Below are 27,566 nucleotides of genomic sequence, written 5' to 3'. Positions count from 1 at the left end.
TCTGACTACACACATCATTTTAACACACTTGAATAAAGTTGCTGTAGTAATGTTACAAAGCTGGGTAAATACATTAGCAATCGAGCTAAATCTTTCTCGGAACAACGAATTAGTTCGTAACACAAAGCATTCCTTTCTCCGTAATAAAGAGTTGGACTCGCTTGAAAGAACACATCTCACACCAAAAAATTATCACGCAAAACGGGATCTACGGTAATGGTAAACTCGAGCCACCATCATCATTTCAAAAGTCGCGGACCACAACAACCGGCTCCACATAGACTGCACCCCAGAGCAAAACATAAAAGGGGAAACCAGTAGATAACACAAAACGAAAGCAAGAAGGATGAGAGGTTGCCATAGTTACTGATATCAACAGTCATTCCTAAAAACGACACATATAAACAGAAAGGAAAAATCTTTAAAATAAACGACAAATCATGCTATTAAAGTCGAGAAAAAAATGTAAATAAAGAAGTAAATGTGGAGCTAAAGTAGCACCCGTGGGAGACGGAAAATAACACTAACCTTCGCTAACAATCCACACAAACATACATGCTCGCGCAGATTAGAGACCATGGCGAAACAAACCCAGTATGATGTCAGTGTCAAGACACGATACGAGCACGCTTGTACGGAATGACAGACAAGATCGCAGGCACCTGAGCTTGAACAAAATCCAGACTGTGACATTGGATCGCCGCAAAATAGCCCAGGCTCATCCAATCACAATCATAACCATCACCCAAAATTCACGCCACATGTCGAAATCATATCACTCTAACTCAAAGGTGAACATTAAATGCACAGTTTTAGCGTCAAACCAAAAATATATCGACCAAGCTCAGCCTGCCGAAGATTCGATGAAAAACAAAAAGTATCTCAAATCGAAGCCACATGCATGCACACCAGTTACAGAGACAGGTATCACTTCCCGTTCTCACGTAAATAACCAAAACACTCAAATTTAATGAAACGTAATATATATATATATTGCACCCTGGTGGGGTTGTCGGCTGCGTCATTCAACTGTAATTGTTTATTAAGGAATATGTATTTCATATTCATAAGCAATACATCTTACAATATATACTGTTAGTATTGGCCAGTTCGGAAGGTATTGAGAAATCTACCACAGACTGGTGTCTCCACTAGAGATTAGGAAACACAACGGCCAGCAGAATTAGTTTTCTCAAATTTCTTGCCAAGAAGGGAAGTGAAAGGGATGGTTATTTCCGAGTCTATGGAAAGTCCCCAAGCCCGCGGGCGAAGTGATATTTAGAACAAGGAAATGACGGCGAGCAAGATTCCTGGAAATGACGCCAGGGGAAAACCAGAGTGGCAGCCGGGAGTGAAGCAAACAGTTGGCACTTAAGAAAAAATATGAAAGTTCACACTCCCGCGTAGCTATGGACCAATAGTAAAATTCGCCGGGGAAAAGAAGTCACGCCAATTTCGTATTGTAGGAGGCGCTATCAAATGTAACTGCACGGTTTAAATTTATAGTGGAAAACAGATTATAAATTCGAGATAAGGTGAAATTTAGAAGCGTAACCAATCATTAAAAGTTATTAATTAATGAAATTGACTGCCCTAATTCTGAGAATTCAATGACGCTATTCACTGATTGGCTAAGGGCAAGGAACGCTACAAACGGCGCGAATTTGCCCGCCCAGAATACAGGAGCTAAATTCACAATTATATTGATTACCAACGAGCAAATTTAGTTGATATTTGGCATAGAGGCTATAATAATATAATTACATCAGTGGATCCCATGTTTAAGATACTGGCAGGTCTTCATATAGTCAAATGGGGATAATCGAACTGCTTACGCGAAGGTGACCTCTCGTGAACTCGGAGAGAGGATGAGATTCACATATATAGAAGGTAAGGGCGAGGGAGAAGACAGGCACATATACTCGACCGAGCGAGCGAGGAGGAAGGAGTCCTGTATATCCTAAAAGAGCAAAATTGTCGGTCTCTCGCGGTGTTCTGTCGCAGTGTCCGCTTGCTTCTCGCCGGGGAGACACCCATTTAAAAGCTGTTCCCTGAAGCAACGGCTCTGAGCAGGCACACTCTCTTGTCTTGTCCGGGGTCCGCCTACGGGCGTTTGACCTGCCCTCCCCTGCTGTCAGACCGGCCCCGTGCCCTTGGTCATATTGATAGCTCGTAGAGCGTGCAAATAGATAGGATTACACAACCTGGTGCATACCACTCACCAACACTGCTAGGCCATGTCAGGCCACACTCACCATAACAACACTTCCGGCAAGCCTGGCCGGTCTGGGGTGGATCGAGTAGCCTCGGTCTGTCCTAGCTCCGTCGGAAATCCACCAGCACCAGGCTCACATCTAGCGTATACACTCGAGGTTTTCAAACAGATGTAAATCTGCTGCCGAGGGACCCCAGGCTAAAATCCACACCGATGACCACTGTCTACTCCCAGTGGGAAGAAGAGGACGACTACGAGTCCGTAGACGAAGGTTGCGAAGTATATCTAGGGGACGAACCTTCGCATAAACTTGTCCATCTCCTCAACCATGAGAAGAAAAAGAAGAACAAATCTAGTACACAAGCACCTAAGGCCGCAAGGCAAAAGAAGACCCTGGTATCAGAAGCGGTAACAGAACCGAGAACCGAGACGCAGGGCCCCACCACCTCCACCCAGGGAAAAACTGGTGCGCCCAGTACCATGAAGAAACGGGCCTTAGCTGACACATCACCGGTCATCACTGAGAAATTCCAGCTTCAAACCAAGAGAGTCCACACCACAAAGGACGCTGACGGTTACGTGACTCCACCGAGCAGGAAAACTGTTCAGCCGAAAGAGAAATCTACCCCGAAACCAGTACCTGTAAATAACAGGTACGAACAGCTACAGAAAGTAACAGAAGAAATGAACTTGGAGACCGAAGGTAGAACAGCACGGCGGAAACCTCCCCCCATCACTATCAGAGAGGACGCCATGCCTTACTCCGAACGAAGAGGATTTATTAAGTCGTGTACAAATGGGCAATTCACTGTGCAGGTAGTCCGAAATAACGTGGTCAAGTACCAAATGACCACTATGGAAGACTACCATGCGTTAGTGAAGGCCCTAAAGAACCAAGGGGTGGCATTCTACATGCACCCAGTCGAACCGAGCGGTAAACTACAAGCAATCATCAGAAACCTCCCGCTCGACACCATACCAGAAGACATTACCGGTGCGCTGTCTGAAAAAGGCTACCCACTCTGTCAGACAGTACAACTGAGTAAATCATACAACATACGAAGACCTGCAGAAAACGGTACAGAGGGGGAGGTAATCAGAGAGAGGAAGCCCATCCCACTGTTCGCCGTAACGCTACATTATTCAGACAAATCAAGACAAATATTCAATGAGAATACGCTGATGGACTTGGTCATAAAGGTAGAAAGACCCAAGAAACCTATAGGACTGCCACAGTGCAAACGCTGCCAGCGCACAGGGCACACGCACAAAAGTTGTAACCTTTTGCCGCACTATGTCAAATACCCGGGGGCGCACAGCACCGTAGAGTGTAACCTCACAGACAGCAAGAAGTTGCCCTGTGTAAACTGCAAGGGTAACCACACCGCTAATTACGGTGGTTGTCTTGTTATTATCAGGACCAAGAAAGGACAGACCCTCAAGAAGAAGAAGGAGAGAGAGGCTCACGGTACAGCCATCACACAGACGTTCCAGCTGAGACCGACCGACTTTCCACCACTAACCCCAGCATCCAGGAGAGGAGGAAAAGTCTCAGCCGGAGAAACAAATACCAAACAAGAAGAAACAGGCAGATTACGTCTACCAGAAGAGAACAATGCCCCCAACCCGGCAGGAGGCGATAGAAATGCTGTCTGAAGTACCACCGGAGGAAAGATACTCAATCCTCATGAGTCACATACACTTCAGTGGTATTGCAGACAGAATAACAAACATGTTGTTAGACATATTTCACCCGCCCGCAGGGATGACCCTGGAGGCAGTAGTCTATCGTCATCTGTTTGCTCGCCAGTAAACGGAGGCGATCAAATTCGAAGAAAAGGACAAAATACGTACCACCTCGAGAAAATACACCTGTACATATCTACCATGTCTCACATGCACTTTAACAATTAATATTATGTATTAAGCAAAATATAATTAGTAATAGGCTTAGATTAACGTTAAGTTAAATAGTGTATATATTCCATAGAACACTCCTGGACTCCAGGACAGAATTTACTGTAGCAAATTAAATTAAATTAAATTACTTTATTACCAAACATTACCATAAGTTGCACGCTGTACGAGCCTCATATTAAAATGGAATTTAAGGACCCAATCGGTCGGTAACTTCAATTCAACCACAGCTCTTGCTCTTCAAGCGGCAGCAATCGCAGCGCGAGGCTCAGGCTCAGGAGAAGACACTCGTGAAAAATTGTTTGAGCTGTTACTACGCCAGTGCGCATAGACGTACTCGTAAACTTCAGTTGGAGCTATTACTACGCCTGTTAGGACAGTGATCCTGTATGTGAATTAGTACGCATTACGGACTGGAACATTCAATTATCAGGAATTCGAACATTTACGGAAATAATTAAATCTAAACCTACGGGTAGGAGTGAGATATTCTATCTCGGGAACAGTACATGTTACGCGAGAACGGTCGCGGGTGTTCGGTACAATCACCAGTGAACAGTCGATTACAAACTGATACCTGGTCAGCCATGCCAGCGTAAGACGGTAGAAATGCGGACAGACACGAATCTCGAGTGCGCGCCGGGCCGTTGAAGGCGATACCGATGTATCACATGTTCCTTAGTGCCGGGGAAGGAAGGAAGAATGTATGTTTACATTATGTGGGCTAGATAAACAGCCAGCAGTGTAAACATTTCTGTGTTAGAATTAGAGTGTAAAATCTTCAAAGTGTTCATTTTGATTTGTTTTCTAAAATTTAAAATGTGTAATATTGAAAAATGTAAAGGATTACCTCTACTTGCTGACTTGTAGACCATCAGTATGGTGGGCTAAACTGGACGGGTCCTGTGCTCCACGTCCGGTTTAGCAAACTACAAGGCTGAGATGAGTACCCTATCAATATAAATCTGTAGATTGCTAACGTTAACGGAAGGGGATCATATGCTTTCATTATGGTAACTTGAATGTTAAACGAGCCGAAGCGGCTCGTTAAATTCAGATATAGGTAGACAAAGGGACAAGTTAATACGTAAATAATTATATCAGTTCTCATAATATTTTTGATTATTTAGTAGAGTAGATTAGAGTTGATATTGTTTGTTCATGTGCTTGAAGTGTTCGTGATTGTATAGGAGCACGTTTCAAGTAAAGGTAAATTGATATTCATTTTGGAAGTGCTCCAATGTGTTTTTCTGACTTAGGTCAGTTATCGTTAACTTTATAGACATTAAGGCATGTTGTAAGATTATCGAGACGTAGAGGGTTGCCAATGAATTTAAATGTTGTGGGACTGGAATGAAGTCCGTTTGTTTGTCTGTAAATATCAATGATCATGTGCGCCGCGAAGTTTCGCCAATGGACAGCAAATATAACCAGTAGAATTATGGGAATGATAAATGAGCACGGTAACATCTAAATGAGTGTTTAATAATAATGGTTTGTGAATAATGGCACGGGCCTAGTTTATAAAATGATTGCAAGTTAAAGGAATTTAATTGTGGAGATAGCATGTGGCAGTAAATTTGATTTTAACATTAATTGTTGATTTAACGTTTTTGGACTCAATAATAATCATAATAATTTGTTTAGAGGCGATAGAGGCACTAGTATACGATGGCCACGCTATGTTGAAGGCCCAGAGTGGTTTAAACCCATTTTTTATTTTGTAATTCGTGCGGGACAAAAATCCGGTATGGGATAAAATTGAGTAGTACTGATATTGATGAAGAAATAGACGAATCCCGAGGCCTACGTCGATGTTATATGCCGATTACGGTGTTATGAGTGGCAGAAGAGTCCACGCACCGAGGATGAATTAGTGAATTAAATGTTTTGAAGAGTTCCAGTGGTATAAATGGACTTTAAATGAAAAGGAAGGAATAATTTAGTACTCGCAGGGACAGGATGGAGATTCCCAGCCGCGAGATACCATAGGATTTGAGATTTGTCTTGGGAAGACATGGTGTTCCCATAAATTAACGACAGTATGAAATGAGATAAGGTTGTGTTTCGAATACCGCTATTGTGTCCCGACCGATGTGAAATAGGATATTGGTGGTTCATATTGGGATTTAACATATGTGACTAAATTCTAAAGATTGGAAATTAAAATATATAGTTTCAAATTAATAATAATAATAATAATAATAATAATAATAATAATAATAATAAAATTATAATAATAATAATTGTTGAGAAATCCGCCATTGCGTTATGCAATGCATCGGGACCTAGGGTTCTGGGGAGTCCCAACATCTGCAATAAGGGTGAGTAGGAGCATCCTTGGAATCCTTTCAGACTTAAATTTAAGAGGAAATTCTTTGCAGGCACTCTTAATGTAAATTCCTTGCTAAAAACCGGCAAACAGAAAGAACTGTTCTTAGATAGACATGAAATCCAGATCTTAGCAGCTCAAGAGATACGGTTTATGGATGAGAATGTAACAGAAACCAAAAATTATAGAATCTTTAAAGGTAAACCAGCAATCAAAATTATGAAATGAATGCCACTACTAGGTACTGTACCAGTAAAAGAGCCCGACTCTCAGATTAAATTTGATAGGGGCATGAAATAGAGATCTCAGGGCAAAAAAACTGGATTAATCGTAGCTAGGGCTCGGTACAGGAGGTAGGGTCCTACTGTATCTACAGAAAAACTTTGACTCTGATTGTATAAGAGTTTATTCAAATAAGTCATGAGTTTGCACATCACCTCTAAGTAGAAATGAACTGTCTTCCTCGTATTCCAATAGTATGGCTTGGGTTCTCCAGCTCACCAAGCCAAGCTGGTTGAAGCACGTTCCAGAAGACTCCAGGGATTCCAGGGACTCCAGATACTCCAGACAGAGGCAGCTGGACTGTCTGGATTGACGGCGAGTAGAGATGTCTCGAACTCTGAGGCCCGGGTTGAACCCCGATGATCCAGGCGATGTTGTAGATAGTCATATGTACTACCTCAGCCCAATGAGACTGAGAGGATTGATGTTCCCAAGGTCACTAGTAGCACTGAGTCCATGAACACCTTGGATGATCAACTTATAAGCAGAGATCTTGATAACTGTACATCAAGACTTCCAACACTCCTAAAATGATATGAGTGGTATTAATAATTTTAGAGTTCATCACTAGGAAGATCCCCTTCCCTGTATGACTTTTGGCAATGAAAAAACACAAGTCCCTTCTTGTGAAATTATAGTTAAACTCAAAGTTCATTACTGGCGAAGGTGCAAGTCTTTGCCTAAACTCGAACGAAAAAACACAAGTCCATTCACTTGGAAGTCTGAATATATTTAAAGTTAATCACTGGTGAAATTCATAAAGTCTTTTGAGTGACCACTGACGAAAACACAAGTCCATTCACATAAATAAATTCACTGACGAAATTTATAAGTCTTTTAAACCAACACTGGCAAATGTACAAGTCTTTGAGTAAATGCAAGTGAAATCCTCTGTTCAAAGCCGTTGGAAAGTTAAAGTTCATCACTAGCAATGTTAATCAATCACTGTCTATTAGAAGAATGAGTTCCTCAACAGTTGCAAATATTCCACGTAAAAAACACAAGTCCATTTTACGAACACTTAGAAAAGTTTCAATCTCGTTTACGCGTAAATAATACAAGTCCGTTCAGTGAACACTTAGAAAAATTCCAGCTTCGAAGACGCGTAAATAATACAAGTCCATTCAGTTAACACTTAGAAAAATTCCAACTTCGAAGACACGTAAATAATGTTCAGTGAATACTTAGAAGAATTCGGGTCTCGAACTCATGGAAATAATACAAGTCCATTTAGTTAACACTTAGAAAAATTCCAACTTCGATGACACGTAAATAATACAAGTCCATTCAATGAACACTTGTAAATATTCCAAGTTCAATTACGAAGACTTAGAAAAATTTCTACCACACTCGAAGTCTTATGAGTCCACTTTATAAAACTTGGAAGAATCGTCTTCCCACACTTGTATAATGACAATAATAATAATAATAATAATAATAATAATAATGTTATTTGTTTTACGTCCCACTAACTACTTTAACGGTCTTCGGAGACGCCGAGCTGCCGGAATTTAGTCCCGCAGGAGTTCTTTTACGTGCCAGTAAATCTACCGACACGAGGCTGTCGTATTTGAGCACCTTCAAATACTACCGGACTGAGCCAGGATCGAACCTGCCAAGTTGGGGTTAGAAGGCCAGCGCCTTAACCGTCTGAGCCACTCAGCCCGGCTGTATAATGACAGAGCTCCACGATGATAGTAGCAGCAATAGTGTCCTCGCTGACTACTCAGCTGAGACTGTGTGAATAGGCTACAGTAGGTCCCCTTTTTATTCAATCCGGGATGTCAACGTCATAATACGGTTTGATTGAATATCTCCCGAATCCCTCGATGGATTTGCTTGAAACTCGAGCATTGGGACGTTTAGGTGATCCCAAACAAGATGACATATAGCTCGACTCGCTAGCACAATTATTATAGAAATTTCCAAATTTTCTCCATCGAACTCGCTAGAACAAGTGACGTGGAATCCAGAAAATACCAGTCAAGGCTGGCAACACGTGTTGAGACGAGCGGGCGGCCTAGCTAGCCCCTGTGGCTACGTCACAGCTCACAGTCGTCATACACTTCGCTAGCTGGTCCTCGCTGTTGGTAGACAAACCATCCGCGCTCGGAACATTACGCGTGGTAAATAAACGTAACTTATGCTCAAAAAATACTTATGTACAGGTCGTAACCGGTACAGTACCACCTTTTATGTCCATAAAACAATAGTTGATAATGTTATGGAATTCAAATCTAGTTCAGAAAGGTTATCTCTTCTCACACTTAAATGCAAGAACACAAAGAATACATTTATTAACTGTCATGCACCAATAAATGAATATAATAGCAAAAACCCGAGTAAAACTGAAGAATTCTGGAGTCTTCTAGATGATGAAATGTCAAAAATTCCAAAATCAAATGTTATTATTCTAGTAGGTGATTTTAATGCACAGATAGGCAAAGAAAAAGTTTTCTGCAAAACAGTAGGGGCATATCCGGCACACAAATGTACAAACAAAAATGGCATGAGACTAATTAATCTCTGTAAATCCTTTCACCTAAAATTAATGTCGACCTTCTTTAAGAAACTTCCAAGAAAGGCTAAAACATGGGTGTCCCTAAACGCGTTGTTAGGTGAGTTTCAATTGGACCATGCAGCTATTTCTCAAAAAAGTATTAAGGAAGTTATGAATGTTAAAGTAATAAGAAGTGGGGAGTTTGACTCCGATCACTACCTCTTTAAAATTAAGCTAAAGCTTCTACCTCGCAGGAATCAAAGAAGGTCGAGGAAATTAATGAAATACAATTTAGATAGGCTCAACATTACACAAGCAACTATAGAAAACTTTCAGGAAGAAATTAAAATAACTCAGCATGGTAAATGGCCAGAATTATCTAAACAGATTAATAGTGCAGCGAAGAAAGTATTTGGATCAGTTAAAACTAAAAAGAAAGTATGGTAGAATAACGTATGTGAGGAAGCACTTATGGAAAGAACGAAAAAGTGGAAAAAATGGAAATGTTCCGGAAAGAATGAACACTATGAGCTATTTAAACAACAAAGAAAAGAAACAACAAGAATAATAAGGCAGGTTAAAAGATCTTTTGAAAAGTCGCAGCTAGTAGAAATTGAGAACAATTTTGTAAAAAATAACTCCTAAAATTTCTATCAGATGTTTAAGTATAACCCGAAAGGTTATCAATCCCGGCGTATTTGCTTCAGAGACTCAAATGGTAATATTGGCCTTAACAATGCCGAGAATTGTGAGATTCTGGCAAAACACTTCGAACACCTGGTGAACTGCCCTGAGCCAAATCATAAATTAGAATTTTCAGAAATTCACGAAAATCTAGAAGCTGATTCACCTCCAACAGCGGAAGAAATTAAGGAAGCATTAAAAAATCTAAAAAATAACAAAGCTAGTGGGGAAGACTCCATAACAGCTGAACTTTTAAAATGGGCTGAACCAAAAATTATAGAAGATCTACAAATAATCTTTGAAGAAATTTGGGAAACAGAAAAGATCCCAGAGGATTGGAAAGTGGCTCTAATACACCCATTACACAAGAAGGGTAACAAGCAAGATGTCAACAACTACAGAGGTATATCTCTCTTGCCAGTTGCTTACAAAATATTTTCAACAATACTACTAAACAGAGTAAAATCTACACTGGACAGTCAATTGGGTGAATATCAAGGTGGATTTACAGAGGGAAGATCTTGCTCTGAACAAATTTTCAACCTGAAATCTATAATTCGACACAGATTAATAAACTCCAAAGACATAGTTGTAACGTTTATTGACTTTAAAAAACTTTTGACTCTGTTGATAGGAAACCCTAGATAAATTAATCCGGGAATTTGGAGTTAAAACTAAATTGGCAAACCTAATTCGTGAAACACTTACAGACACTATCTCGAAAGTAAAATTTATGGGTCAAATATGTCGGCCTTTCAAAATGAATACAGGTGTCAGGCAGGGCGATGATCTATCTCCACTCCTTTTCAATTGTGTCATGGAGAAAATTGTAAGAATTTGGAATGAAAAACTGAAAGAATCCAAAATATTGCCACTCATGCTGGGGAAGAAGAACAGAGGTGTTGCAATAAATTGCCTAGCATTTGCAGATGACTTTCCCATACTTTCAGAAAGCCTTACAGATGCAGCAATGCAAATCAATCTCCTTGAAAAGGCAGCCAACATGACAGGCTTGAGAATCTCTGCCGAGAAAACAAAATTTTTGACGAATATAAAAAGTGTCCCAAAGTTTTTAGTAACGGATATTGGTCAAATAGAAAAGGTAAAGAAATTCAAATATTTGGGTGAGACAATTCAAGAAAATGGTTTAGAATAATCTGCTATAGAGGAGAGGATACAAAAGATGGAAAGAGCTTACGGTATAACTAAGAATACTTATAACAAAAAGTGCTTATCAAGAAAACTTAAAATAAAGCACTACAACACAGTAGTGAAACCAGAATGCCTTTATGCCAGCGAATGTCTAGCACTGAACTACAAGCTCGATAAATTAGAAATATTAGAAAGAAGAACTATAAGGAAAATATTAGGTCCTCTAAGAATTGCAGAATTTTGGAAATTAACAATGAAATTTACCAGAACATTGAAAACATATCAGAAACAATAAGAAAAAGGAGATTGCTATTTCTTGGATACATTTACAGAATGGATGACAATAGACTAACTAAACGAATCTTCAAGTACCTTTGGGAAAAGAAATCAACTACCACCTGGATTCCAGAAGTCAAGAAAGACCTGGAAAGGAACAACATACGAGAAGAATTATTGGAAAGAAAGATTTTTAGGAAGAAAGTCTTACAAATGGAAGGATTCCAAGGGAGGAAGGAAAAGAAAACAGGCACAAAGTGGACTGAAGACAGGAAAAAGCAGCACAGTGAAACAATGAAAGAATACTGGAAGAAAAGGAAAGAACTAAGGAGGAAGAATTGAAATTGTAACGTGGTCCTTAGAAGGCCGGAACGCAAGAAGAAAAAAGAAATAATAATAATAAATGTCCCAGTAAATGATGTCTTAAGTGATTGATTGATTGATTGATTGATTGATTGATTAATGCCAAACTAAATCGGAATTGTAAAGGGTTCTGCATTAAATATAATAATAGTCAACTACCGTGTAACAAGTGAAATTATTATTATTATTATTATTATTATTATTATTATTATTATTATTATTATTATTATTATTATTATTAAATTAATAATAATTTGAAGGAGCATGAGAAGGAAAATTTATTATATTATTTCTGAGAATAGTAATAATGGTGAAAATTGAAATTGAAATATTAAATTGGTGATGATTAAGTGTTACGATAATGATGATCTTCACTAATAATAATAATAATAATAATAATAATAATAAGATAATTAAATAAATTTTATTGTTATTTCGGATGATGATGTTAACGGATACTAGGGAAGTCAGCTGGTGAAATAACATAATAATGTCAAGTTGTTGTAAATAATAAGTTAAGTTTGTGATGTTTAATGTGATGGCAAATCCCTACATCTGGACCATTAGGTTAGAGTCGCTTTGTCGTTTCCTTCAGTTAACGATAGCATATCTTGGTTAGGAACCCGGGGACGGTATTGTACTATCCAGGGTTGGTTTCATCTCGATCAAGGTTGAGGCGATGACATGATTCATGCCATCGCGCCCACCTGGCCAACAATGGTCATGGTGTTGTCACAAGGGTCGTATTGCAACCCTCAGCAGTCAACGGTTCAACCACCCAAGTGGATGGGTGGTCTACAGTGTAAAATTTTAATATGTGAAATTTTCAGGAATGATTTGCCAAATTATGGGCAAAATAAGGGTCAACGAATTATTTGTGTGTTCAGTTTTAATTTAAATAAAATGCACCTTTAGCATTTGCAAGGAAACAGTTCCAGATTCTTGTTCTTGCAGAATAGTGAAGCCTTGGTGACCGTTTAAAGCAAAGACTTTAATATTACTTATTTAGACTCACAGAGCGCGCTGATGCTATGCGGAGAATTGAATATCTTCGCGCATCGCCATGTTGCGGGCACTTCAATTTCGAATGCATGTTTAACACGTGGTGCTGTTTACAGTTCCTTGTGTGTTTTTCATGGTGATTCCTATCGGTTAGCAGATCGGTGGTTGTGTTATGTGATAATTTATAGTACTGGCAACTATTTTTAGTAATAAGTGCGAGCTTTCATTGATCGGCGATATTAAAGGAGAGTAGGCCTAAGTTAAGCCGTACGCCTAAGTACGTAGTGGAGAACTATTCACGATGATGACCTCTTGTGCAGCTTTCAATGGTACAAATCGCTATCAGAAAGCATCTGATATTTCTTTTCACAAGTGAGTAGAAATTGAAATGTTATAAAATTACCATAATCGAGAATGGACTGTAGAGTGGTGGATTCAGGGATGTATGGACTTGGCATTCTCAGTGTTTAGGCTGCTTCTTCTTCTTGGCGTTTTTCATTTCATTAAGGACAGGTTTTAAGATCTAAATATCTATTCTAAAAAAACCGCATATTTTGTTCTTACAGACTGTGTACCCGTGTTAAAATTTCGATAAACAAGGATCTAGAATCTGAAAAATATGATTGATAAAGCTTGATAAAGCCATCTATTTATAGGTCAAAGTATGGCTTCAAATTATTAACAAATACCATTATCTGTGTTTTCACATCTCCTTTATAATAGAATTGTTAAGTATGCTGTTCCAGAGAAGTTTGCTAGGCTGACTCCTACTTTGCACTAGAAAACACTAATCAAATTACATGTTTAACTGTTGTATTCATCTATGCTTGATATTCAAGCTCCTTTACCTTCTTCCTTATTTGAATCATAATGTTCCTGTAATATAAAAGTTAGAATGCATTTTCAATTTTAATTTGTGCTCAGAAAGTCTTTTAGTTCGAGTTTATAAAATCAGTAGGCCTAATATTGGTATTTAAGATGAGAATAGTATGAGAGGGAATTTTGCATAGTCGATGTAGGCTGTGCCATTTATTATTGATGAATTAGGACCTGGGAATTGCTAAGTTTCCCTGATGCTTGGAATGCAACAGTATCAAACGCTTACCGGAGATTAATGTGAAGGAACACAGAGACTTTCACACCTCACGGTCCACTGGTACTGTTCAGACCTCAGGATTATTGCTCTGTATAATTTCTGCGAGGCTTTTGATTTAAAATTAGTACAGTAGTTTTGGTTTGCGAACTGACGGGAATTTCCGTACGGATCTTTTTCTTTCTAATGCGGCGCCTTTTTAACATTTTATTTCGGATGTATCTGATGAACATCTGTTCTTACCGTGTTATCCTGTGTCGCAGGAATAAAAATAACCTGTCGACAGGTGTTTTCATTCGTGCGTAATGTAAGTTAATGCATGAATTCCATACTACGGTCTCCTCGGCGATCTGTGGAGTGCCCGCAACATGGTGGTACGCGCATGGGCAGCTCTTCCCCAGTCACACGCTACTGCGCAGCCAGCGGTGTAGGCCTTGGTTTAAAGTACCCGTCCCCATTCCTAGGACGGAGCCTTCCATTTTCCCTTTGATCTGATTTAATATGTTTTAGTTTGTTTTTATGATGAGCCTTAAAGTTAATGATTAGAGTGTCCCGTTCAACCCTGTAGTACTGATTAGATGGAGCCCACATATTTAATTGGAGATTCAGTATCTTCAGATTTGTTTATTATTTATTTGTTACGATAGATTCGGACCGTAACACCCCCTGAGATAAATGCTGGTTGGGACTCAGGCTTTGAGGGGCTACAATATAGCTCGCAATAGAGCGAAATACATAACAGTCTGCAGAACAGAAAATCAAAGAACAAGATCAGAATAACTATGTCAGACCCCAAAGTGTAATGAATATCTTATATTTTGGATGGCAGAGCCCGTGAGGCTCTATATAATAATCAATATTGACTCAAGGCAGGGAGTCCAGTAGAGTGGACACTAATTCCACACGAAATGCCATTTAAATTCGTACATTTTTCGCCGCGGTCCAGCATCTCAATCCTTACCACACCAGACATGGTTGCCTCTTCAAGAGAGAGAAATAGAATAATCAATCGAGAGAGAGAAATGCTTTGACAATTTCAGATGGCCAGAGCCCGTGAGGCTCTATATAATAATCAATATTGTCTCAAGGCAGGGAGTCCAGTAGAGCGGACACTAATTCCACACGAAATGCCATTTAAATTGAATATTACGTCACATAAGTGAACATTATACAGACTGGTTGTCATAGACATCGACAAAGAATGCGGTAATAGAATAGTGCGATCCAAGGAGACCTTGGTGTGGCACAGAAGTAACTGGTGCAGGGTAAACTGTAAGTAACCATACTGGAAACCGTCAATGAAGTTCCAATCTGTAATGGAAAAAGCGAGGTTGTGTGAGAAACTTGGGCTGATAAGTAAAAATATGTGAAATGGGTTTGAAGAAACCTTTAAACTTACAGTACTTAAAAGGTGGTTGTCTTCTCGAACCGGCCTGGCCTTCTCAAAGTTAACGGTCCCGTTCGTACGATCCCTCCTAGCCATTCGTGGTGATGGTGTTTCTACAAAGACAGACTGTGAGCCTGAATTTTCAACACAGTGATTTCGTCTTGTTTTTGAATTGTTATCAAACTAAAATTTTTAGAATATGAGATCCGCAACCTCACCATTAATACTTATTGTTTCGTTTCCGTCAGTAGCATTTATTTTATTTTCTTCTTAGTTTTAGCACACTTTTTGGATTCAATTATGTTTTATATTAACATGTTTTCACTGAATTTGTCTCAGTGAGTTATTTATTGCTGCATCTAGTGATGTAAATATTGTATATTGTTATTGTTTTTATTTCCGTCATGTCTCATTATTCTTTCTTTTGTTCCTGCAATATGTTTTAGCACATTTTTTGCTTGTATTATGTAGATTACTATAACCCTCTTATTTCACTAAGAGGGCTCAAACGAGTCGAAATATGTTTGAATTTCATTGCTCCGTCTAATGATGGAATTATATTTTGTGTTGAATTAGGAGGATACATTTAATTTTTCCTTTGTAAAGTGAAAACCGTCAGTACGAAATGATTCTAATATCTTGTAATAACAGGAGAGACCATTAATACCTGTAGTCGCATCATTTATCGTAAATTAGGTCTATGTAATTTTAGGAAGTAGGTTTGAAGAATGATCCACGCGGTCAAAGCTTGAGTGTTTTACTCGTAAATATACCCGACAAATAATTATTATGTATTAATAAAAATATGGAGACGTATCTCTAGATATCCATAAATACAGTAGCTTTCTTGGTTTTTCTTGACACGTCTGGCAGTATCCTTCGAAGCCTTTCTTGACACACTTTCTTCCATGAAAACATTTTTAATCGTATTTTGTTTATGAATAGCCCATGTTTTCACAAATATTAATGCACTGACCAGGAAGAATATTTACTTATTTCCCACATTCACGGAATTTCTCCAGGCATAATGCCTTAATTATTAAGTTCCATTGTTTCTAACAACTAAATGTTATCTACCAGTAATAGTTTAATTTTAATATTTTAAAATGTTTACATAAAAACGCTAAATCGTTTAACAGAAGGTTTGGTTTAATAAACTCCATTTAGCTCTACACTTAGGCCTATAGACTGGGTTTTGCTTTTACTCGCATTAATTTTGGAGAGAAAAGGCAGCGCGTACTCAACATTATTAACCCAAGAAGTAACCATATAGGCTCACTTGTTTACCAACCATTTATATTACTTTTGTGCTTGTTCTGTATCAACAATAAAACGACCTGCTATAAATGTATGTAACAAGAGAATCAAGAGCAAACTCACCGTTAGCTCGGGAAATTGAGTAAAATATAGCCTACTCCTGTATTCTTCGTAACAGGTACATTTTCGGTTGGAAAATTTCATTTTTCATAAAGGTATCCTGTTCTCATATAAAGAAAATGAAAATATTACTGTATATTTACTTGTATAGTTGTATTTTCGCCGTGGCTGGCACAAGTTCTCTTGATAGGCTTGGCGCGCTTTGCACAGTACGGCCTGTACGTTACAAAGGCAGTGGTGGTACTGAGTAATGACATTCAAGGCATGACTTGTGTGAATATTATGAAAGATTCTAGTCATAGGGCTATTCGTACTGCAATATAACTTTCTGGCTCAGCGAGTACAGCAATGGCAATATGCCTTATTATGGTGCCACCATCAGTTTTGAGGTTGCATAACCTTTGGTTGGTGCTGTTAGAGGATCCGACCAATCTTCGGGCTGAAGGCTTAACAGACAGGCACCCAGATGAACCACAGGGAGTAGCATATGTAGTGGTATTAATAATAATATTTTATTAACAGTAATACTATTTTAGAACACAATAGAGACAAATAAACGCACTAAGATAAGTTCAGAAAACATTTTCACAGTTATGAAGGTGTTGAACACAGATTTTAACATTCAAATGCTTTTTTTACTCTTATTCATAATATCACCCATTCAATATCAGTGGCAAGTTTATGCAATATGAACAAATTGTTCTTGTACAGTATATACATGACGTATAAGTGATTTGATTGAATGTAAGGATGTTCCTATAGATTGAAATATGTCATTCTGTTGTTAATAAACTGTTTCCTTTTTCAGATATGTATTAGTGCTTTCATAAATTTATATCTCGAAATCGACAGACTGAAAATCTTAAACATTATATTAACTGACACTGAAAATCATGACTTCCATCTAAACAAATTTAACTCTTTTGTCTCTGTGTCTTACAATTAGTAAACACGGCAGTGGACACAAGTGAATAGCCAGTGGACAGGGTAACAACCATTAATGCAATACGAGAATTCAAATTCATTATCGTTTTTGATTGTCTCTGCATTGTTACACAGCCCTATATATTTAGTTTTCATTTTACACCATGTTCCTTATCCAAATCTGGACATTCGCGACCTATTCCTTGTCTCCACCTAGGCCAACGGCCAATGATCAAGCATTATGTGGCAAAGTCCACTTACACTAGGGTGGCCAGTTTTTCTGCTCCTCGTCTAGCCATCGGTATAGAGCTACCCATCGAAATGCTCTCGATACCCAATATTGCTTAAATTAAGGGAATTTGCAGTACCGTATCTGTTGTTTCAACATTGCTAAGCTGTTGCTCATAGCCCTACAGATGGTCCTATTTGTATGTGCAAAATGAATGAAGTAGATAGATATTTATTTCAATAATTAATTTCAACGAGCCAAAGGCTCATACAGAGGAATTGTACAATAATATATTCAATGGCGGATCTACAAACTCTGAATACTTACAATGATATAATCAGGTGACTTAAACAGTAAAAGTAGAGACATCAATACAGAAAGTGTAAAAAATAAAATACCATTCTATAGTTCCTTAATTATACTAAAATACTTAAACTACTTAGTACTACAAGTGAGTAACAATGCTACAGGATTGACAAAGCGGGGCGAGTGTTTGTTTTAAACATTACATATTTCTGTTTCACCTATGAAGTATCTAATCAATAGATTTTCCTTTGCCTTTCGTTTGAAAGTTAAGTAGGGGCAATTTTTACGTCAGCAGGAAGTTTGTTGTATGCTTGAATTGCTGAGAATTTACAACTGTTTTTCCCATATTTTGAAGAGTGGATGTGATACAAGGCCAAGTCATCTGCATGTCTAGTTTGATACCTGTGGTTGTCTGAATTGGTTATTAAAGTAGTGTTGTGAAATATTATGTTTCTTTTTTATTTTATACATTAGTAAGACAGAATTAAGATCTGTAATTATGCTGAGAGGTGGAATTTCAGTCTGCGTGTATAGGTCTTTTACTGGGGTGTATAATGGTAAGATAAATATGTTCCTTATTGCTCTGTTCTGTATCACCATTAGTTCATTCAGGGAAGACTTTATACAATGTGACCAAATTACACATAAGTACTGCAAGTGGCTATGTACTAGTGCATAATAAATTTGTAGGAGGAGGTGTTTAGGGATTAAATATCTAAGTCTTTTCAGTAACCTAGCAACTGGGGCGATTTTCTTAGTTATGTAATGTATGTAATGTATGTAATGAAATGTATGTTTGCATGTGATGATGCTGGATTTAGAATGTTAACTTAGTAGTATTTCTTGTAATATTTCCTTTTCATGGAATTGATTGTTGTACTCTTGTTGTAGTTTTAGTTGTTGTTGTTGTTGTTGGGTAATTATGTTTTAACTGTACTTTATTATCACTTTTAATGTTAATCTAGTATTAATCTCAGCCTATAGTGTTGTAAGCCGTAGTGTTAAGCACTAGAAAATCTTAAGTTGTATGTGAATTTGTATATAATGATGTCGGAATACGAATATTAAACTTCTTGTAATACATGGGTTGATTTTTTAATAGTGGCTACTGTGCTGTAACAATGCCGTGAATCATAGCCAAGCAATATACCGTATACCTGAGGTAGCTTAGATACCCACCCTCCCTCAGCGTAAATGAACTCACCCTCCACACGCCATGCACGTGTGTAGCGTCAACAACAAGAACGCAGTTTAGATCGCGCTCATGGAGTACAGCTGTAATGTTTTCGAAGCAGGATGAAGGGAGCTGGTTGAAAGTGCGCTAGAGGTCGCAATGCAAGGCAGTGTTACAAAGGATTGCAAGAGGCTTGCGGTGAAAGTGCATTCATTACCTTACCGTACTGCAACACGGTGGGTCAAGTGCTTCAAAGACGACAGACAATGTGACAGACATGCCGCTGCCTGGTGATGACGATGTGCAGAATGTGAGCGCATTAGTGCTGGCGGATCGGAACACCACAATTCGTGAATTGGCCAAAGATACACGGCTGGCGCCTTCGACTGTGCGGAAAATCCTGAAGAAGCTTCTGGGAATGCGGGAACTCGCCTCCAAATGGGTTCCACCTGATTTGACCGGACAACAAAAATGGCTGCGATATAGTGCACCTCGTACGCACTTGGAGCGCTATGAACGTAAAGGTGAGGCCTTCTTTCGGCGGATAATCGCTATTGACGAGACCTGGGCAAGAGCTTTGAACCACAGCTGAAACGCCAATCAAACGGGTGGCGTCATCACGGGTCACCGCGAAAAGTAACGGTTCGGCCGACCGGAACCAGTGTGAAAGCCATGCTGATCGTTGCCTATGACTGAGATGGTGTTATCATAAAGCATACCGTTCCCCAAGGACGTGCCATTAATGCGGAGTATTACTGTGCATTTTCGCAAACGAACCTGGTAGCAGCTCTAAAAAGAAAGCGAGGACACTTCCCGAACAACCCACCCATCATTCTGTATGACAATGTAAGGCCGCATGAACCAGCTGTGACTGACTTGTTTAATCGCTGGGATTGGAAAGTGCTTTACCAACCCTCTTATTCTCCAAATCTCAGCCCCTGTGACTACGATCTCATCCCTAAAATGAAAGCACCATTCCGAGGGGTCTGCTTCCGCACAATGGATGACATTCTCCAGGCCACCGATCACTCCGCCCGCGACCTCCAGAGATCAGGTGCTCTCAACGGCATCCAACGGCTTTCACATCGCTAGGAAGGAGTGCTACACAACGGTGGTGAGTATTTCGAAGGCCTGTAAAAACGCCTAACGTTGGAAGTAAGCTATGAATATAAATAAAAATAGTTGTCATTATTAAAAATTCAACGTATGTATTTTCTTTCCATGGAATTGTTGTAGTCGTTGTACTTGTTGTTTAACTTAATGCTGTTGTTGGGTAATCATGTTCTTATTTTATTTTGTTATCACACTAATTTAATTGATCAATGCCCCACGGGATATTTCCCAGTTGCAATGCATTTGTTAATAATTATTATTAACCCGTGAGTGGTCGCTAGCCGAAATGTAACGTGAGTGGTCGCGCGTGAGACTTTCACATTAAAATAAATATGACATTTTTCACAGTTCTACCTTATACATTTCAGATAAAATGAAATGATTAGCTGTGTGTGTGTGTGAGAGAGAGATGGCGTATGGCTTTTAGCGCCGGGAGTGTCCGAGGACAAGTCCTGAAGATGTAAAAAATAAAATCTAACACATGCATTATATCTAGCAATATTCACGTACAAAGCAAGGTTTCTGAACACAATAACATTTTCAAAACAAGAAGTGCTCATAATACAAAACTAACGCGTACAACAGGAGTAAGTTTCCCGCTCCACTTCAAAATAACACCAACGTCATTAGTCGCGCGATGAGAGAAACTCTCACGCAGCGCGAACGGACACATAGGAACCTTTGTTCTGACTAGGGGAGAGGGTGCTTACTCTTCAAATGTGAATCGCTCTACTCACGACAGTTATAAACTCAGCTAGAAGAGGGAACAGTCACCTCCCTTTCATCACTGTGAAGTAATATAACAATAAAAAATAATGTGAGAGAAAATCTCATATAGCGACCACTCGCGGGTTAATAATAATAATAATAATTTCTTCTGTGAGGATAATGCGTGGTGAATAATGTGATGTTACCGTACTTATTTGTCTCTCACTATTTGAAGTGATATTTCTACAATATCCTTACAGTTTAAATTAAAGCAATAAATCATATAATAAAATTGATATACGGTATTCTCCTTGTCCATAAATACAGGATTTTGGCTGTCCCTAGCTTCAAATACAGGACAACCCATACAATACAAGACACCTGGCAACCCTACCCCAGAGCTGTATTCAGTCTGTTATTTATTTTCCAGAGATTTGTTCTGTCTTTTCTCTCCTGTGTCGTGTCCTTGAATAACAGAACCTCTTTCAGTTTGGACTATATATATATCAAACAGAGACATCTGCCCATACTTAAGGATGACCACATAGATCCTGAAGAATATTTCCACTGAATATAATTTTTGAAGTAATGATAAGGTACCAAACTTGAATTACTAAACCATTAAAAAGAAGAAGTGTTAATCCAAACACTATAAACCAGTTTAAACATAGGCTAAGCATATCGAGTAACTTAAACATTTCTGTTTCAGAGATGATGGAAGATATTCCCAAGAACTTAGAGAAAAATTATCATATAATAATTACCGTTCAAGTGTTCGCTATGAAGAAAACTACCAAAAACTGTGTGCTTTTAAACGACCTCAGTCACCCCAGGTAAATTTTTTACTATAATTCACTTTTATATAACTCAAGTGATGAACATCATCAACATCATCGTAGAATTCTTCCAGCATTCCAGGTAGGGTGGGTTGAATGAGTTTTTGCCATCGTTGTCTGTCCAGAAATGCCGCCTCTCTCACCACTGACTCCCAATGCCCTCCTTTTCTCTCCACATCCTCCCTCAGCTGGTATAGCCATCTTTTCCTAGTCTTCCAACTGGCCTGTTCCCTCAGCCGTTCTTTCTAGGTATGCATGTGGTGTTCTTGTGCCAGGCATTCGCTTTACATGTCCACACCCCGTTATTCTAAAAGATTTTAGCTTCTGTTTTATCGAGTCCAGTTCCAGTTTGATGTCATCGTTCCTTACATGGTCCTGGTGTGTTTTTTGGTGGGAAGTTTGTAGAAACGGTATTCCATATGCCTGCAGTTTACTAACTTCTCTTTTAATACACATGTTTCTAGACTGTATGTGTGACTTATACAGAGTCATCTTGGTTCTCATAGACAAATTCTTATGCCGAAATAGATGTCTAGCGAGGTTGTAGAACTTTGGAACTACAAGTCACTCTCTTTACTATTTCCTTATCTGCTGTATCAAGACCGACTACAATACACTGACTGAGCAAATGCCATGGGATAGCGGAGCACTGATGCGCAGGTGTGTTGTCTGCGCACCACACGCCCCCTGTGCCAGCGGCAGTTGTATAGGAGACCTTGTGAGCAGTGGCTGTGCATGTGACAGGTGTAACATGAAACGTCGCCGTGAGCCGACACCGTTCGAACGGGGTATGGAGGTCGGTGCCCGACGGATGGGAAGTGCGATTTCGGAAGTGGTGCGGGAATTCGGCTTCACACGATCAACCGTGGTCAGGGTGTATCGTGAATGGTTCAATGCGGGTATCACCATCCATAACAGACGAACGACCGGCCGTCTAGCCACCCTCGATGACCGTGACCGGCGACATCTGAGACGGATTGTCAATAGTGACAGACGTGCAAACGTGCAACAAATCACGGCTCAATTCAACATAGGCCGTGCTAGACATGTCTCCCAGTGGTCAGTCCGTAGGAACATGGGTTCTATGGGGTATGGGAGGCGGCGCCGCACACGGGTGCCATTGTTAACCCAATGTCATCGGGCACAACGACGCGCATTTGTCGCCAGTCACCAGGGATAGACACTGGAACAATGGCGTAACGTGATATGGTCGGACGAATCACGATTTCAACTGAACCATGCCGATGGGAGGCACCGTGTATGGCGCAGACCACATGAAGCGATGGATCCCGCCTGCCTCGAAGGTGTGGTCCAGGGCGCTGGTGTCTCTGTTATGGCCTGGGGTGCATTTTCCTGGTATGGCATGGGCCCCCTAGTTGTTCTGGAAGAGACTTTGAATGGTTGAGCTGCTCGGAGACCATCTCCACCCATTTTTGGCCTTCCAGCGCCCAGACGGTTCTGCGGTGTTTCAAGATGATAACGCGCCACCACATCGCTCCTTCGTCGCCCGGGAATGGTTCCAGAAACATGCAGCGGAGGTCGAATGACTGCCATGGCCACCTAGGAGCCCCGATATGAACCCTATCGAGCATATCTGGGATGTCCTGGAACGCAGGCTCCGTGCCATGGATCCTGCACCCACGAACAGGCAGCATTGGCGGCCGCTCTGCAAACGATTTGGTGTCAGCTGCGTCCAGAAGACTGCCAGGGACTTGTCGACTAGCCTTCCACGGCGTCTCACTGCAGTTCGCAGGGCCAGAGGAGGCTCCACACGCTATTAGGTGACTATCCCATGACATTTGCTAAGTCAGTGTATATCAGACCTTAATGCTACTATCGATTGGGAGTAAAATGACTCCTCCGTGGGCGAACGTTTTGAGATATGTGGTTGGTTCATATGTATGTTTACATTGTGTTATAAAGTGTTATTTTGATCGCGGCATCTATATGTATAAAATAAGAGTTTTTTTTTCTGTACATTACTCAAAATTTGAAAAGAATGGTATTTCTGTATCGGTCATGTCCACAGTAACAAGGAAATGGCACTTTTTACTTTTCCGTAATGTCTGTCTGTCTGTCTGTCTGTCTGTCTGTCTGTCTGTCTGTCTGTCTGTCTGTCTGTCTGTCTGTCTGTCTGTCTGTCTGTCTGTCTGTCTGTCTGTCTGTCTGTCTGTCTGTCTGTCTGTCTGTCTGTATGCATGTACACGCATCACTAGAAAACGGCTAAAGTTACTTTAATGAAAATCGGTATGCAACGTCGGGGAATAAGTCGCTACAATCTAAGCCATAAATGATTTTGTTCATGCTGACAGATATGGTAGTTTAGGGGAAGGCCTCAAACCTAATTTTGAAATATTTATGGTATTAGTGGTCCTATCTTAATAAAAATTGGTATACAAAGTCTGGGAATAAGTCGCTACAATCTAGGCTGTAAATAATTTTATTCGCGCTGAGTGAAATGGTAGTTTACGGGAAGGCCTAAAATTTTATTCTTAAATATTTATGTCGTTAGTGGTCCTATCTCATTTAAAACTGATGTACAAAATCGGAGAATGAGCCACTACAATCTAAGCAATAAATCATTTTATTCACACTGAATGAAATGGTAGTTTAGGGGAAGGCCTAAAATGTAAATCTCAAATATTTATATTATTAGTAGTCGTATCGATAAATGCCGGCCCCGTGGTGTAGAGGTAGCGTGCCTGCCTCTTACTCGGAGGCCCTGGGTTCGATTCCCGGCCAGGTCAGGGATTTTTACCTGGACCTGAGGGCTGGTTCGAGGTCCACTCAGCCTACGTGATAAGAATTGAGGAGCTATCTGACGGTGAGATAGCGGCCCCGGTCTAGAAAGCCAAGAATAACGGCCGAGAGGATTCGTCGTGCTGTCCACACGACACCTCGTAATCTGCAGGCCCTCGGGCTGAGCAGCGGTCGCTTGGTAGGCCAAGGCCCTTCAAGGGCTGTAGTGCCATGGGGTTTGGTTTGGTTTGGTTTGTATCGATAAATACTACATAACCAAAGTTATATAGAATTAAATTTCCAACCATTTATGTTTTATAAATATTTTTTTTGCTAGGGGCTTTACGTCGCACCGACACAGATAGGTCTTATGGCGACGATGGGATGGGAAAGGCCTAGGAGTTGGAAGGAAGCGGCCGTGGCCTTAATTAAGGTACAGCCCCAGCATTTGCCTGGTGTGAAAATGGAAAACCACGGAAAACCATCTTCAGGGCTGCCGATAGTGGGATTCGAACCTACTATCTCCCGGATGCAAGCTCACAGCCGCGCGCCTCTACGCGCACGGCCAACTCGCCCGGTTTATAAATATTTACCGTACCGGCTATGATAACAGATATTCATGAATTTGTATTTTTGTTGCTAAGTCAATATCGACGCCGAGCCACGAGAAAATGGATTAACAGAATTTAATGAAAATCGGTATATAGAGTTGGGGAATAAGAAACTACAGTCTAAGCCATAAACAATTTTATTCACCCGTATGAAATTGTAGTTTAGGGGAAGGCGCCTAAAATTTTATTTTTAAATACCTATGTTTTGGTCCTATCGAATAGTACTAGATACCAAAAGTTACAGGGAATACAATTTCCGAACTTTCATGTTTTATTTAGTTTTACCGTATCGACTATGATGAGTGGTATTTCAGAGTCGGAAGAAAATTAATGTGAAGGCCTACAATATCGAAAGCGCATAACATTGATCAACAATAACATTACATTGACCATTGTTTGTTGTGATGTTTTTTGTCTCTTATGCTGCCTCTCAACTGCGATAGATAGGATTACTGCTGCGTACCGAGTATAATAGCCTGACTGAATATTGGCGGAAAATAGCCGGGGAGTTAGAAAACTTTCTTCTTTAGCATGCCATTCCTCTGGTTCACACATTTTCTCCTACAGCTGGTAAATTGAAATAATTTTCAGATTGAAATTAGTTACTGATTAAAACAGTAACCCTAAATTGAGGTAACTCAATGACCACTATAGTTTCTTAAACGCATTTTATTTTTGCCACGCTTTTACCACTTTTCCACAAGCGCAGTTAATTATTACCATTCTTTTCGTGCGGTGATATGATGGCACAGTAGTACGGGGCGTTGAATGGGCAAATTCATTATATTCAATTAACTGCATCCCCCACCCCGAGCCTGTTGTCTATTTTCTCCGCGTTTGCCTAAACTTCCATACTGAGATTTTGTATGTGCAGTAGTTTACATCCCGCTCCCCGTTCACAACCTCTGTACCTTTATAGTAGTCCAGTTATTCGATCCCTACTATGACGCGCTGTTTTGAATGAGCAGTGTGCATACTTAAGGCAGAGGCTGACTTAGTAGTAGTAGTAGTAGTAGTAGTAGTAGTAGTAGTAGTAGTATAACCTGGTCTGGAATAACAATTTAGGCCTATTTCAAATTATAGCACCACAATTCACTAACTCGAAATTCAACCCTGAAAAGAGCCGTTTCTGAACAAAAGCTTCTTCCTCTTCACTTTTATTAAATTCTACATTCATTTTATTCCAAATTATCAGTGAAGAGGGGGTTCCTCCTGTGGCTTGGAGGGAAAATTTCCCTCCAAGTCAGATAGTTTTTCCGCCGCCAGTGTAGTGAATTGATATTTTCCGATTCATCGGGTACTCCTAGGAAACAGATTAGTAAAAGGGCATAGTTTTGGCCCTGGGAGTCTCCGCTATTCGAACCTCTCCGCGCCTTAAAATGACGAAGAGTGTTCGCGAATCACGGCTTGGTCATTCCAGCTCTGGAACTTTGGACTGTTAGTTCGGCAGTGTAGTGCTGTTCGTTAAAAGTGAGAAAATGTGTGATGTTTCATTTGATCGAGTATTTCATATGAAAGCATTGATTTTAATTCGCGCCATTCCTACTGACGTCATTGTAATATATGTTCATTTCAGTTGGGAAAACCACTAAGACAGTCTTTCTGAGGATGTAAAAAAGCAGGTGGAGAGTGAGTATCTACAATTATGATGAAAACTCCCCAACCTGATTGCGACTGATGGTATACAAGAGGGTCTACCATTACTGTGAAAATTCCCTAACTCTGTCTTCATAACGAGAAAAGATGTTGGGTGACTTCCCCGTCGCGTTTCTAGGGTAAAGTTAAGAGCTATGCAATTTAATACAATCTTGCTCACAATGTGTACACTAGAATTCCATGTACAATGTAGAATTCCGTAGCGGAGCACGGGTACATCAGCTAGTTGAAGTATAAAATATACATTTGGAGAAATAGTAATGTGTAACGGTTTATTAGTATGGAGTAATGTTAGTAGTGTATATGATGGTATTTTGAGTGTATAATAGTGTTTATATTGCCGTGCTGTAACATTTCACAAAATGGGTCGTTCCTGCTGCGTTCGTGATTGTAGATCGAGTTATACAGCTGCGGATATTACAACTTTTAAATTCCCTGAAAATAGATGTAAGGAATATTCTTCGGGAAAATTTGGAAGTCAAAGATCAAACTGTTGGATGTATCGAATTTAAATTTGTGGTTAAGAAAGATCTCTTTCCAACCGAAAATGATGAGCCTATTCGTTTTTGTTGTTTTCTTATTCAGTCCGTGTAATTTCATGAAAGTAGACGATACATATTAGTTTATTTTTAGAATGTAACTATGTGAGTGTTTTTATATGGGTCGGTGGTCATTTAGGATCTGTAATTA

General features: G+C 39.7%; 1 protein-coding gene across 6 annotated transcripts in view; it reads left to right on the top strand.

Moving 5' to 3' along the window:
- Nucleotides 1-27,566, top strand: part of LOC136858486 (protein vav) — a 705,311-nt gene that overhangs the window by 90,856 nt on the left and 586,889 nt on the right. For all 6 annotated transcript variants that reach the window (XM_067138064.2, XM_067138062.2, XM_067138063.2 and 3 more), the window contains one exon: nt 21,744-21,867. In XM_067138064.2, the coding sequence (XP_066994165.2) occupies nt 21,744-21,867 (124 nt within the window). The remainder of the gene's footprint in view (nt 1-21,743; nt 21,868-27,566) is intronic.

Source organism: Anabrus simplex, chromosome 1 (assembly GCF_040414725.1).
Source record: "Anabrus simplex isolate iqAnaSimp1 chromosome 1, ASM4041472v1, whole genome shotgun sequence".
In the NCBI taxonomy this organism is placed as follows: Eukaryota; Metazoa; Arthropoda; class Insecta; order Orthoptera; family Tettigoniidae; genus Anabrus; species Anabrus simplex.
This window is presented reverse-complemented; position numbering and strand designations above follow the sequence as displayed.